This window comes from Cricetulus griseus, chromosome 2 (assembly GCF_003668045.3).
Source record: "Cricetulus griseus strain 17A/GY chromosome 2, alternate assembly CriGri-PICRH-1.0, whole genome shotgun sequence".
Lineage (NCBI taxonomy): Eukaryota > Metazoa > Chordata > Mammalia > Rodentia > Cricetidae > Cricetulus > Cricetulus griseus.
The window spans coordinates 253,053,916-253,069,536 of record NC_048595.1 but is presented as its reverse complement, the minus strand read 5'-3'; the positions used below and the strand labels follow the sequence as shown (position 1 = coordinate 253,069,536).

The following is a 15,621-nucleotide window of genomic DNA, read 5'->3' as shown; positions in this document are numbered from 1 at the left end:
ACTTAATCGAAAATCTTTAACGATTTTTAACCAGAACACCTTAACCCACAGTTGAGATGTCACTTGGCTATCTTTGCCTAGCCATTTCTCCTCTTCATCACAGGATAATCCAGAGTGAAACTATTGTGTCTTCCAACTGATGGGTCACTCCCCAACTTCCTGTGTTTTTTTGTTTTGTTTTGTTTTGTTTTGTTTTGTTTTGGTGTTAGTAATAGTTTCCCAATTAAATTTCCAAATTCTCCACTTCCTCCTGCCTCGTATTTTCCCACTAAAGTCTATCATCAAGTTTGAACATTTCCTCTTCCCATCTCTTCCGGTTGTCACAGCTCTTCTCTCTTCTATTCTAGCACCCACTGAAACACCCTTCATAACAGTCTCTACACCCTGTTTTGATTTAAGACAAGATTTCACTACTGTTGATGAGGCTTGTTAGAAACTTGTCAGTTGGCTGTCCTGCCTCACACTCCCAAGTGACTGGGGCTATAGGCAGAGACCACCAAGTCCCTCTCAACACCAGTAGTTTTTTAATGTTTCTGTTCCTTGCTAAAATAAGAGTTATCTTGAGTTCAAGTACAGCCTGGTCTACTGGGTGAGTTCAAAGCCAGTGCTACAGAGATAGACCCAGTCTCAAAAGAAAAAGGATCACTTAACAGTTAGCATATGACCTGTAACATCCCTAAAATTGATTCTATGCATCTCAAAATCCCATAAGTGTGTGTTTGTAAACAAAATTAAAAAGTGACATCAACTCTCCAATTAAGAAGCACCATTCCAGCCAGGTGGTGGAGGCGCTCACCTTTAATCCCATCACTCAGGAGGCAGAGGCAGGTGGATCTCTGTGAGTGTGAGGCCAGCCTTGGTCTCCACAGTGAGTTCCAGGACATGCTCCAAAGTTACGGAGAAACCCTGTCTCAAAAAACCAAGGGGAAAAAAATTATATTGTAAAAGGCTGTCAATCACAACTTTTTTTTTCCTCTGCAACTAATTCTGAATTGATATTATAGGAATGTTATTAATAAAATAGATATTGGTAATAATTGCACTTAACAAATAATTTTATAAAAATAAAGCAAATTTTTTTTTTTTTTTTTTTTTTGCTTTTTGAGACAGTTTCTTTGTGTAGCTCTGGCTGTCCTGGAACTTGCTTTATAAACCAGGCTGGCCTTGAATTCACAGGAATCCTCCTGCCTCTGCCTGGAAGGAGGGATTAACGGTATGTGCCACCACACCCAGCAAGCAAATCTTTCTGGAAATTAAATAAAGAGGAACAGGGAGTGGCCAATTTGTGAACACTAGGTTTTACTGAGGTTGTCCTTTAAGTGTGGTGTGTTAAGCATGGGTAAATTGACTACAGATGATGATGTATCAAGTGTTCAAAAAGAGTTCCTTTTCAGAATCTAGATATTTTACCATAGGAAACGATGATAAATGTTTCAGCAGACAAATATGCTTATACTGAGTTCAACACACCAACTTTACACATGTAGCAAAGCATCATATTACTCAAACATTATGTCCACCTCTTATATTGTATCAGTTAACAAACTGAATAAGCCAGGCATGGTGGTGCACGTCTTTAATCCCAGTGCTGGAAGCCAGAAGAAGGCAGATCTCTGTGAGTTTGAGGCTAGCCTGGTTTATGTAGTGAGTTTCAGGACAGCCTGGGAGCTATGCAGAGAGAAGTTTGTTTGTTTTTCTCAAAAAAAAAAAACTATGTAAATACATTTAATAAGGGTCAATAAGAGGGATCCGTGGTAAAGGTGCTTGCTTCCTGATCTTACAGTGTTAGCTCAGCTTTGAGATGGAAAAAGAGAACCAGCTTTTGCATGTTGTCCTCTAACTTCCACTTGTACACACACACACACACACACACACACACACACACACACAGAGAGAGAGAGAGAGAGAGAGAGAGAGAGAGAGAGAGAGAATAAATAAATGTTAAGAAAAAAAAACAACTAATTTCAGGTTGCTGAGCATGAAGCCTTGAAAGTCAGAATATAGTTTCTGCTTCTACATCTTTTCCCTTTTTGAACTTAAAGAGATGCAAACCTTAATAAGAATGGGATAATCAAAGTAAAGAGCATGTTGGTGTCTCAAATGGTGAGATTTCAAACAGTCCTTAGTCATTGCAGTGAGAAGATACTTGGGGAAGTATTTCCCAGGAAATCTTTGCCATCCTTCTTTGGTCTGTATCTGTATTTGTGTGAAAAGTTTAGCATGATCAAATGGATGTCTGTACAAAGGCCAAGAGGTTTCCCTGTCCAATACCAATGAAGCCTGTTTATGGCACTCGTCCTACCACAAGCCCTCTTGGAGGATGTCTGGGAGCCCTCAAAGAAGCTACTGATCTTAGGAATGAGGCCACATGACTTAAGCCTTCAGAAACCCCATCAGGTCTGAGGAGAGAGTTTGTGGAGAGGCAAACAGTCACCAGGTTGGGCTTCCCAGGGACATGATTGAAAGAGCGGATGAAGGTTTCAGAGCCACTTTAGGCAAGATAATGTATCTGACAACTCTAGTCTGCAGTTGTAAAAAAAAAAAAAAAAGAACTCTGACATCTCACTGCAAATTTAAATGTTAAATTGTTGGCCTGAATAGGCCTGAGATATAAATTTTCACTTCCTTGGAGATCTGGTAGAGGTCACTATCAACACTTCAGTCAAAAATTATATACATGATATATCATAACACGTTTCTTCTTGTGCTTAGTTGAAAGAATACGTAGAAATACCTAACACAGTCCAGAGGCTGAAAGGGTAGACATACCCCTACACACATCTGGTTGTGAAATGTCTTTCCCATGCCCACCGTTTCTTTCCTTTGTTAATTGTCCATGTTTAAGAGCAAGAGAATTAGGTCATAAGAAAGATCACTCACACCCACCTCAAGCTTCACACAGCTTGGGCAACCCAGAACAAGTCCGCACTGGTTAGCGTTGTCTCCCCCATTTTTATTTGTTGTACTTTTTGTTTTTGTTTTTTTAGGTTAGAAAATGTAACATAAAAGTACATATCCTCACTGTCCCTGGTCATCTGGTGAAGCAAGCACTAGACTCAACAGTATTTAATCTGTGAGAAGTCACAGCCAAGTGGTGGTGGACGTAAATCTATCTAGGGCTGTTCTCTTTCTTTTTTTTTTTTTTCTTTAGCGTGTTCAAACTACAACTTTATCTTGACCCTGGCTGCTTCTAGTGCCTGCTCAGCCCCACGCTCACCAGCCTTCTCCCCACCTCCTCCCCGCCTTTTCTTCCTCCCTCCCCTTTCTCCTAGCCCCTCCTTCCAGTTGAGTCAGTGGCTTGAAACTTTTAAAAGCGCTGTGCTCCAAGTTAGAAAAGCGCTTTTACGAGGTATCAGCACTTTTCTTTCATTGGGGGAAGGCGTGAGGAAAGTACCAAACAGCAGCAGACTTTTAAACTTTAAATAGACAGGTCTGGGAGCCTGAGCCCTCCTTTTCTTTGACTTCAGCCTCCAAGGAGCCTCACCGCTTTGGCGCGCCGGCTTCGCTTTCATTAAGCGAAAGAGTAAGTTTTGAAAAACTCACTTTACCTTCTAGCGTCTTTTTCGTTAAGGAAAACTCTTCTATTGTGGTTTATAAATGCCTTGTCACCTTTTGACTTAGGGTACTGCAAGTAGAATGACGGACTTCAAAGTGCCTTTAGTTTCCACGTGCTGATTTATATTTTGGTCAAAAGTTTTCCCGACAATGCAACAGGTAAAAGCCTCAAACTTTTCCAAGTAGAGTGAAGAGCCAAGTTACTGAATTTGGCTCTTTGTTGTGCAGCCCTATTTTACTTTTCTGTAGTTACGAATGGCGTAGGTCTTGCGGGCGGGCGGGGGGGGGGCAGTTGGAGGGGGCTCTTGAGTTGGACTTTTCAGTCGAGTTTGCTTAACGTGCTTCCTATAGTGTTGTAGACTGCGTGCTTCTTTTTCATATGGAAATACTGGCCGCCGTTCCTTAGCCTTGAAAAAGCGTACCCCTTTTGTGACGGGGTGCTTTGTTGAGACGCTGCGGCTACTTGACTTCCACGTGGTTTCTTCTTAGACTTTTCAGGATTAAGCCAGAAGATCTGAAGATCAGGGTGCTGCCGTTGGGGCTTTTAGAGCAACACTAGTTACTTTGTCCAAGCCAGCGCAGTGCTTCGGGACGAACCCTGTAGCACGCACAGCCAGCTTTTCACTCCACCACGCTGGCAACTCCGGGCAGGAGAAATCTTGAATGGGTGGTGGTGACTTACGAAGCGTTAAGAGGAGAAACGGGCGTTTTAGAGACTGTGTGTGCCAGGATGCTTTTTCAAAATCAACTGCTAAAACACGAGCTCCTAGAAGGAATGGGGGGAAAGGCGTTTTTGAAGCCGCACTTTAGAGCGAGCTACCTCCCCCCCCCACCTCCCCGCGCCGCGCGCGCCCGCGCTCCAGCCTGCTTGCGCAGACATGTAGCCACTTAGGAGCTGTTGGGACAATTTTGAGTTGGCGCTGTCAGGGTGCTAAGCACTAGGCAAAGATGATGTTAAAGTGCAGTTTAAAAGGGTTCCATCTTAAAGCATTTAAAAAATTATTATTGGTAACACGTTCTGTAAAGCACTTTGCCCCCGAGTTCATTCTGTCCCGCCTAAATCCAGCCCGAAATAATTCAAGCTGAGTCTGTATTGAAGTGGTTTTTGTTGTTTGTTTTTTGTACCAGCTGAGGCCGAGAGTGGAGCAGAAGTGAAAGCTTTGGGGAGGCCGGTTGCGCGCCCTCCTGCCATCTTAGCATCTTGAGCTCAGCTCTCCGCAGCCTCCGGGCTTCGCGGTCCAGACCTCTGCCCCCGAAGGGGGAGGGGAGACGGGCCCGCTTCCCGCCGGTCCAAGAGCAAGAGATCAAATTCATCACTAAGTTGTCAGTCTAATACCTCCCCATCCACGCTGCCCTTTCTCACCCCATTCTCCCTAAACTCGTCGGGTAGCTGGGTGCAGCCCCTGGGAAGGGCCCCTGAATACCTAGGGAGTCCCAGTGCTGGTAAATGCACTTGTAACACTCGGGGAAACTCTTGAAATTCCCTAAGAACGAGGCGGGGCGGAAGAAGGAGGGGCAAAGAAGACCCCTCGAGAAACCGAGCCACAGCTACTGACGTGTGCTGAGGCAAATCCGCTCAGGATTGGGAAATTCAAACCTTGAGTTCCGAGCAGAGATCTCCTGTTCGCGCCCTCGGGTCCACCCAACGCTCGCCGGGCACGTCTGGCAGAGTCTTGGACGGCACTCCCCGGCCCGCGCCCGGAGGCGAGCTTCCCTTCCCTCCCGGTGCTGGGTTTCGGGTGGGCAGAGAGATCGAGATCTTAAAAACCTACCCGGCTGTGTTTGGAGGTGGGTTTAATTTCCTTTGTTCCCCAAGCAAAATATTAGTGATTGAAAGTGGTGAATCGTGCCAGTCCAAAAGACCACTGGGCAACCTTGAACAGCCAGCAGTGTCCCATGAGGAAGCCTAATGGTGATTTTTTTTTTTTTTTTTGAGAATAGCTGAAAATAAAAGCCTGTGGAATAAAATATGCTAATGAGGACCTAGAATACCTTTGGGGCAAATGAGTTGATTCTGCTTAGTAGGCCAAGTTGAGTGAAAATGAGCACAATTCCAGACTGTACATTCTGTCCTGGTGAGGTGCTGAATTCTGAATTACTGGACTGTCTCCCCAGTGTGTAAAAACCACCGTCCTTTGCCTGCTGCTCCCGATGGTAGTGCTTTGATCTCCCGCTGTCTTAACGCATACCACGTTTTTATAATGACTCTCTGAGGCTCTTCAACATCACTGCCCCACCGTCTCATCCTTGGCAGTCGGGCTTTTTATCCCTCCATGACCTTCCATGGGAAGTTTGTTTCTAAAGCCGGCAGTTGCAGGCAAAGGAAGGCTGCATTTCCTTCCGGATAGGGAGCGGCGTTTGGTCACTTAGACGGCTCCAATCCTGACACAGAGAGAAGGGATGGCGGACACTGTGTCCTACTTTATTACCGTATGCAGAGGTGTAGCTCTCCGTGTGAACTGTAGAAACTTTTTATGCCCCGGGGGAAGGGAATGATAGAAAAAGTCACCCACTGATTAATACCTGTGACTCCACCTCCAAGCTTCTGTTTGACTTGTGATATGTTGAGGCACATCCTGCTCAGCTCAGGAGAGAAAAAATGTAATCATCTAGTGTGTATCGTTAACGTCCACAGTCAGTATAGATACTTCCAAGACTAAAACAATTCTCACCTGCCTCTAGGTAGGACGGTGCGAATGCATTTTGAATCTTTGGGGTAACTGGTTACAGATTCTCCACTTTGCATGATTGTTAGTGTACTATGTAGAGATGCCAAAATTCAACCCATGGTTAGTTGTTGAGGTTACTTGCCTAAAGTTCATGTCTCAATTTTTCTACCTGTCTACAATTTTTAGAAAGTTATGTTCCAAAAGTTTTAGTTACTATTTTGCCACAGAAAAAGCTACCAAAGTTAGAAGACATGATATTCACAGCTCTTTTGAAAGTGCTACATTTTATTGTGGTGGTAGCTAAAAGCATAGAACACATGCGTTGTCTCATGGAGTGCTTATTGAAGCAAATAGACCGTCCTTAATATACTTGTGCATCTTAAACCTGTATTTACATAGTCACAGAGTAACAGGATTGTTTAATAAGCTGTCTTTGGAGGTGGTGTGAGTGGAAGCAGAGGAAATAAAAAGTGACGGCTTTTTTATTTGGATGGCAGTTGAATATGGCTTTTGCTCTGCAGTTTCTCCTTCCCCCATCCCTCAAATTGACTGAGCAACCTTTGGTAGAGGAGCTGAGTGGTTGGAGAATGGAGGAAGAGATTGTCTCTTGGTTCCCATCTACCTTTGGGGTGGGGTCCCTTAACCACAGTTTATCTCATTCTGTGGAATCTGATCTATTCTGTGTTCAAATGAGGGTGTGGAAGCAGGACAAAAAAGCTGTCTGATGTTGTGTCTACACCTGTGAGCTAGGAATATTAAGGAATGCCTTAGAAAGGAAGGAATTGAGGCAATCTGTGTCAGAGTTTGTGACAATGGTGTTTACATAGAATAGCTTTCATAGAGCTAAGCATACACTCCGGGTATAAGGCTGCAAAGGTTGAGTTTTTGTGTGATCTGGAGATGTGTTCTTCAGTGTGCTGGATTCAGATCACTTTGTTGCCTTGTGGAATCATGCTATGTAGAGGTATTACATTAATCAGTTAACATTAGCAACTCTCCTTGCCTATTCAGAATCATATCCCACATTTGTCATTCTCAAACATTTCAAGCAGACTGCTTTTGGGGGGGGGGAATTGTGTGTGTTACCATCCATTAGAACACTCAGAACTGGGGGGACACAGGCATTTCTTGGAGGATCTTAACCACCGCTAAGGTCTCATCTCAAATTTAAGGCACTGAAGTTGGGTGTGGTGGCACACACCTTTAATTTCAATGGTTGGGAATCGGGGGAGGAGGCTGTTTCTGACATTGAGGCCTGTCTGGTCTACAAAGTTCCAGGACAGCCAGGTTACACAGAGAAGCTCTGTCTCTGAAAAGAAAATTAAGTGACTTGAATGATTGAAGCATATTGTTTCAACAAATATCAGTCTTTGAGCAAAATCATCATTTGTGGTTTTAGACACTACTTTGGGGGGGGGGCAGGACACAAAGCAATGACCTTCGTTTTAAGTGTATGAGTCTCAATATGTGAATGAACTGTGTACCCCTGATTACCACAGGGCATAGATGCTCTGGAACTGAAGCCATAGGCATGTTGGGAACCAAACCCTTGTCCTCTGCAAGGGAAACAAGTGCTCTTCAGTGCTGAATCCAGCCCCTCTGGCTTTTTAAAAGAGCTTTGCTCACTGTTTTGTTTTGCAGCAGTCTCTTCATAGACCTCACTCTGACCTTCAATTGGTCGTTCCATCTGTCTCTGCTTCCTAAATGCTGAGATTATGCCAGATGAAAGTTCCCTGGGATTCCCTTACAGGGTTCACATTCTAGAGGATCCTGACAGTAAGCAAATGTATGTTACGTGACATAGTGGAAAGCTGTTTAGAAAAAAAAAAAAGGACAGGAGAAGCAGGAAATTCCGGGACCTGGGAAAAGGACTCTTTCATAGTTCCTGCTCAGGGAAGTTTGATGAACTGAAATGAAGATGTGTGTGTGCAGAACGGAGATGCAAATATTTTGGCAGGAGGATCGGCAGGAAAACTGAAGAGAGGTGAGTCAGGCTAAATGCTAGGATGGGGAGAGGAGGTAGTCATAGCCTGATTTTATCTTGAAGATAAAGCTTATGTGCACATTAAATTCTGGTATGTTAATTATGTGTCAACTTAAAGTTGCCAAAAACAAACAGCCAAAAAAATCTTGGCTGTGGTTGGAAGTGAGGAAGGAAAATCAAAATTGAGCATATTTGGTCTAAGAGGCAGGTTTCCTTAGGGTTTGTATTTAAGTTTTGGGGGAATACAGTTTTTTGGATTTAGCATATTATGATGATCATGATGACACGGACCTTTAATTTCAGTGCTTGTGAGGCAGAGTCAAGTAGATCTCTGAGTTCAGGGACAGCCTGTGCTACACAGAGAAACAAAAACGCAATGGAGCTGGGATAATCCCAGCATTTGGAAGGCTGAGAAGGTAAACCATCCAGGCTATCTTTCCAGACACTGGTTTAAGAGGGCGGTGGGAGCAGGGGCAGGCAGGAACACACACAAAGCAATTACCTCCTCCTTTAAATTGTTAAATTGCCCATTAAGTGACTTATCAAGAACTTCTGTAGCTATTTCCTTGTGTATTTTTTAGACAGTATAATTGTATTTGAGATATTAAAGGACCTTCATCTGAATATGTGATAGGTGGGGTTTAAGTTGGGGGGGAGAAGGGGAGTGAGAGGTAACTGGGATTGACTTGTAAAACAATCTTGTTTCTAATTCAAATAACATCTGCAAAAAAAAGTAATAATAAAGGACTTTCATCTGATTTCACTTTCACTCTTTCTGAGTTGATTGCTAGCTAGGCATGGTGGCCCACACCTTTAATCCCAGCACTCCTGAGACAGAGGCAGGCAGATCTCTGGGTTTGAAGCCAGTCTAGTTTACATAGGGAGCTCTCCCAAAAGAGAATGTTACCAGCTGGGCATGTTGGTACACACCTGTAATCTTCAGTTAAGCAGAAAGATCAAGTGTTCAAGGTTATCCTCAGGTACAAAGGAAACCCAGTGCTGGACTGGGCTACCCAAGACCCTTTTTGAAAGATGCTACTAAGGCTCACTTCAGTGATCAGTAATTTTATTTCTTACTCATCATTATAGTTGTCTATCAGACAATCTGTACAATTAGCAGTTATCCTAGTGGCAATGTTACTGTGATACCAACAGCAAGTGATTTGAGTGCAGCTTCTTCAGGATGATTTGTTAAGAATCCAGGAAAAGGGACAGATGGCTAGTTTTATTTAAAACCTAAACTTTTTATTTTTAGGTTAAACATTTCCTTTTTTGTGATCCCTGCTAGTAGCAGGGAGTCAGTGACAGAACCAGAGGACCCAGGGGTAACCTCAGTTCACAGGTGGCAGAGTGCTGCTGTCCCTGAATGTTCTGTATCTTGGACTAAATATTTAGACACTCTGGCCTTCTCTCCTTCCCAGATGTTCTGCCAGTCAGAAATATTTTTTGGACAGGAAAACACCCAAACTTTTGAGGAGCCACTGCTTGCTTGCTTACAAAACTTTACTTTAGAACTACCTTCGGCATAAATCGTAATGAACAAAACAAAAGCTGATTTCCCTGGCCTTGCCTACCAGAAGTTCAGATTCATTTCGATCCCGAGTGCCAGGCATGTATGTCAGCAAACACTGTTGTGTGAATGGTGAGGTTCTACAGCAGCTGTAAAGAGACCAAGTGGGTACTCAGGAGGGTCACAGTGGATGGTTGGGGTCTTGGTGATTGCTGCCAGCAAAAAAAAAAGTGATCTAGCATGGATGCATTACAGAAAGTACTAGAAAATGATTGACCTGTTCTCCATCAAGAATCTGCTATTAAGGATGGAGATTGAGCTAAATTGAGTGTTCATTCAGGCTTGTAATTACAGCAGAGCTATAGGCAGGAGTACAAAGGCCATCCTTTTGTTTGTTTTGTTTGTTTGGTTTTGATTTTTTGACAGGGTTTCTCTGTAGCTTTGGAGTCTGTCCTGGAACTCACTCTGTAGTCCAGGCTGACTTGAACTCACAGAGATCCACATGCCTCTGCCTCCCAAGTGCTGAGATCAAAGGCATGCCCCACCATTGCTTGGCATTCAGGAGGCAGAGGCAGGCCGATCTCTGAGTTCCAGGCCAGCCTGGTCTACAAAGCAAGTTCCAGGACAGGCTCCAAAGCTACAAAGAGAAACCCTGTCTCAAAAAAGTAAAACAACAACAAAAGTTTTACAAGGCCATCCTTCTATGTATGTCAATTTTGAAGATAACTTGGGCTACTTAAGACCCTGACTCAAAGGGGAAAAGAAAAGGTGAAAAGAGAACCCGTGTCTGAGAATTCTGAACATACCATTAACTTAGACCATGGTATAATTATAATTATGTTCTGGGGGGCTAAGGAGGGAAGTATGCTGTAAGTTCAAAGCTAGCCTGCACTACATAGTAAGCTGGAGAGCTAATCAAGAGTGCATAGCAAGACCCTATGCAGAACCAATTTTTTTTTTTTTTTAATCTGGAAGATCTTTAAGATTTGGAAAAGTGAATAGAAAGAACAGCCAGTGGGTAGAACTGTTGATGGGTAACAGTGACCAACTAACAGCAGAGAGGTGACTAAGTTTAGAGTCACAGGATGAGCCATTACATCAGGCACTATTTGATGGTGTCTATGATAGGGGTAATAACAGGTATCTGCATGTCACAGGAGCTAGAGTGCCCAAATTGGATAATTCATATCTTATTCAGATGAAAGGCTGTAACTCATTAATGCAAATGACTACTGCGTGGGTGCTTAAAGAAAGGACAGCTTTGCAATTAAACTGCTGGTGCAATTAAGGGAAAAAAAAAAATCTATTACCCAGAGAACTGACTGGTGACCTAGTTCACATGCCCTGGCACTGGGGATACTTTTGAGGAATTTCAGAATTATACAAAAGCTGCTGAGTCCAGAATATAAAGAGTTTAATAATGAACTTCCAGCAGCATCCCCCAGTTGCATTTCACCTTGAAGAGCGAGGAGGTGCTGCCCAGATAAAAACTTGTGTGGTGCCCAGTCGGCCCCTGAGATGCTGCTTGTCTTGATCTATGGCTGTGGGACCCTGATGAGGTGTGTGCAACCATCCAATCACTTTGTTTTCACCACCCCACCTCCCAACGATTGGAGATCTGAGTGAGCAGAAGCAGAAGACCCTGGCAGAATATTACAACTCTTTACAACAGAAGTGGGGCCAATTTACACATCATCACAAAGAACTGTCTGGAGATGGCTCCAAAAATTCTGTTGTTTGTTTGACCCCTGTGGACTACCCTTCAGTTCTAGTCTAGTATTTCTGCTAAATTGAGGCTTTTTCTTTGATGTTCTCAAACCATTATACTGTCTATCACGATGAAATTATCCCCTCCACTTCAAGCCTTTCCATGGCTTTTTAACTCTGGGCGCTGCCAGCCCTTCCTTGCTTGTCTTTTGCTTTCTGAATTGTCATTTCATAGTCTGAAATGAACTTCGGAAAAAAAAGAAGGAAAGATCCTTTTGTTTATGGCTGTTTAGAAAATATTATTTGCGTGGACCTGCCCACCCACATCTTACTCTTCTGGTTTTGGCAGGAGTCTGGTCATCATCAAAGGTACCCAGGCAGCACTGAGAGGCTCGCAACCACACCCCTCCCTCAGGAGTTTTGGGCATTACATTGTTGAATCTTTGACTGCTACTTGTTACTTTGTCCCTGGTTTCCCCCCTCATTGAGTAAACTGTATCTACATCTTCCTAACTTCAGAGAAACTTTCCTCTGCCTTCAGAGCCTGTGTATGACCATCAGGATGTCTTGGGTCTGAGGACCATGAGTTTTTGGGGTAGGCAGGAAGCTGTTTCCTTTATCCCAGCAATTTGAAGGGAGGTTTTCTCCTGCTGTGTGAGTCCTGAGCTCAAACTCAGGTTGTCCGGCTTGGTGGCAAGAAGAGCCTTTACCCACTAAGTCATCTATCTCCACATCTCTGCTTTGTTTTCTGAGATGGGCCTAACTTTGTAGCCCTAGCTGGCCTGGAACCCCCAGGTTGGCCTCATGTGTAGTGATTCTCCTGTGTCTTCTACCTGCTGAGTGCAGAAATTATAGGCATAAGGTAGGTTCAAGTGAATGCATTGGCTCCAGGCCCGAAGCTCACTAAAGCTGCAAAAAGCAATTTTTTATTTTTTTGCTTGAGAAAATACTCTTTGTTTTTGAGACAAACAAAAAGTCAGGCTTTCTCTGTGTATCCCTGGCTGTCCTGGAAATCATTTTGTAGAACAGGCATGGCCTTGAACTTAGAGGCCTGCCTGCCTCTGCCTCTTGAGTGCCAGGATGAAAGGCAAGGTCACCACTGCTGGGCTGAGAAAATACTCCTGGTATGTATGGTCATTTTGTTTATCTAGCTGGTAAGTGGTGTGGAGACAAAGTGAACTCAGTGGAAAAGTGCACCGAAGTCTGGAGATTTTTATTAGGCAAACTATCAGGATCACCTTAAACTCATAGCAATTCTCTTGACTCCTGCTAGAAATCAGACCTAGTATGGTGGCCTATGCCTAGAAGAGTACCAGGAGGCAGAGAGGCAAGAACACAGCTTCAAAACCAACTTGGGCCAATGCAGGAGGGCCATCAAAGAAAGGAAGATAAATGGACAAATGTCCTTAACACAGAATGCACACAAATCACATGCTGGATATGTCATAGAGAAACATTTCAGAGTACAGTTAGGAGTAAAACAATATCCTAGCATCTTGAAACTAGGGTTTGTTGCTGTGTAAGGCCCTAGAGGTCCTTCCTAAGACCTTGCTTAGACTCCTATACTTTAGTAATACACACCAGGGTTTTGCTTAAGCATGCATGCAGATCCTGGCTTTCCAGCCACGAACTGCCCTTGTTTATCAGACAAATAAAACAAGCAGAGGCAGCCAGGCTGTGGTGGCTCACACTTGGGAGGCAGAAACAGGTGGATCTCTGTGAGTTTGTGGCCAGCCTGATTTACAGAACTAGTTCCAGGATAGCCAGGGCTGTTACACAGAGAAACCCTGTCTTGAAAAACAAAACAAAAAGCAGAGTCACGTAGCAGAGAGAGAGCCTCTCAGGTCACATGGCAAGGTGGTGACAGCTAGGAATACATCCCAGGGCTTAGGGTTGTTCTTCTCCCTCAACTAGCTAGGTGCTGTTACTTCTGACTTAGTTTCATCTTTGGGAAATGCGGCAAGATTTGCACTTGAATTTTGGTTTGGTTTGAATTGAATCTGCCTTATTTTGGTAGTCACTTTAAAAAGAAACATAACACACCAATAATTTGGGTCTATAAATCACTGAGTTGCTTTTTTTTTTCTCCCTTAGGAAGTGCCCAGACATGGGTGACTGGAGTGCCTTGGGGAAGCTTCTGGACAAGGTCCAAGCCTACTCCACCGCTGGCGGGAAGGTGTGGCTGTCCGTGCTCTTCATTTTTAGAATCCTGCTGCTGGGGACAGCGGTTGAGTCAGCATGGGGTGATGAGCAGTCCGCCTTTCGCTGTAACACTCAGCAACCTGGTTGTGAAAATGTCTGCTACGACAAGTCCTTCCCCATCTCTCACGTGCGCTTCTGGGTCCTTCAGATCATATTCGTGTCTGTGCCCACGCTCCTGTATTTGGCTCACGTGTTCTATGTGATGAGAAAGGAAGAGAAGCTGAACAAGAAGGAGGAGGAGCTCAAAGTGGCCCAGACGGACGGTGCCAATGTGGACATGCACCTGAAGCAGATTGAAATCAAGAAGTTCAAGTACGGGATTGAAGAGCACGGCAAGGTGAAGATGAGGGGGGGCCTGCTGAGAACCTACATCATCAGTATCCTCTTTAAGTCTGTCTTCGAGGTGGCCTTCCTACTCATTCAGTGGTACATCTACGGCTTCAGCCTGAGTGCCGTCTACACCTGCAAAAGAGATCCCTGCCCCCATCAGGTGGACTGCTTCCTCTCGCGGCCCACAGAGAAAACCATCTTCATCATCTTCATGTTGGTGGTGTCCTTGGTGTCTCTCGCTTTGAACATCATTGAGCTCTTCTATGTCTTCTTCAAGGGCGTTAAGGATCGCGTGAAGGGAAGGAGCGATCCTTACCACGCCACCACCGGCCCACTGAGCCCCTCAAAAGACTGTGGCTCTCCAAAATATGCCTACTTCAATGGCTGCTCGTCACCAACAGCTCCCCTCTCGCCTATGTCTCCTCCCGGGTACAAGCTGGTTACCGGTGACAGAAACAATTCCTCCTGCCGCAATTACAACAAGCAAGCGAGCGAGCAAAACTGGGCTAATTACAGCGCGGAGCAAAATCGAATGGGCCAGGCCGGCAGCACCATCTCCAACTCCCACGCCCAGCCTTTTGACTTCCCCGATGACAACCAGAATGCCAAAAAAATGGCTGCTGGACATGAACTCCAGCCCCTAGCCATTGTGGACCAGCGCCCTTCCAGCAGAGCCAGCAGCCGCGCCAGCAGCAGACCTCGGCCGGATGACCTGGAGATCTAGATACCGGCATAAAGACGCCACTCGATTGTGGAGGAGGAGAGGGGTGCTTACAGAAAGTGTACCTGGGGTGTTCATTTTGTTCCCATGGAGGTGGTACTCAACAGCCTCAACTATGAGGCTTAGAAAAAAAGACATTATAATACCTAGGTTCCTTGGGGGTGTTTGGGATAGCTGGGTGGAGCAGGTGGGGATATGGGAGGTACATAAGGATAATTTAATGTAGTTGATTCAAATTCTAGTAAGCGTTGCATTGGGTGATCATAGCTAGGTAAGGGCTTTCTCTTTCTGCCCCCCAACCGAACCTTAAGAACGGTTCTGTATATGTGAGTGAGTGGGTGATAACTTTTATTTTTTGTTTTATCAAGAAACAGAAGTAGCTTTGGCCAGGAATCCATTCTTCCTCAGCATTGCGTTTTTTTGTTTTTTTTTTTAATTTTTTCTTTTTTATGAAATGATAGGTTGTCCTATGTCCCTGTTAAAACATTCCAGTGTCAAAAAACTGCAGTTTGCAGGTAAGCGGTCTGAGGCTGACCTAGGTGAGGATGGACCTTGTGCTACTTACTATACATAATCCTCGTTCTTGAAGTTCAGACAAGGCTCGAAGAAAAAGATTGCCCATGTAATTACATCTCAGCGGGTTCTTTTTCCCATCTGTCCCACCTTTGTGTCACCAGCGCCCATACATTGTCCTCAACTATTCCTTACATTCACGGAACAGTTTCTCTCAACATTTCTAACGGTCGAATAATGTCATTTAGTGGTTGCTTTTTGAGTCCGCATCAGGGAAGCAAGCCATGCTCAATATTTAACAATCACTTCTACGTGTGGGTATGCGTGTGTGTAAGAGTGTGTTTTATTTGTCATTATTGGTACAAGCAGAGGTAGTATAAACTCACAAATCAGATTTGAATCTAATGCACACAGTGTTCAAATTTGAACC

The 15,621-nt window shown here is 44.3% G+C and overlaps 1 protein-coding gene across 1 annotated transcript; it reads left to right on the top strand.

Moving 5' to 3' along the window:
- The first annotated feature begins 3,346 nt into the window (after positions 1-3,346).
- On the top strand, positions 3,347-14,819 carry Gja1 (gap junction protein alpha 1). The gene is made up of 2 exons (NM_001244075.1): positions 3,347-3,523; positions 13,520-14,819. Exon 2 carries the CDS (start codon positions 13,533-13,535, stop codon positions 14,679-14,681), a length of 1,149 nt encoding a protein of 382 aa, NP_001231004.1. The 5' UTR covers positions 3,347-3,523; positions 13,520-13,532; the 3' UTR covers positions 14,682-14,819.
- Positions 14,820-15,621: the final 802 nt, after the last annotated feature.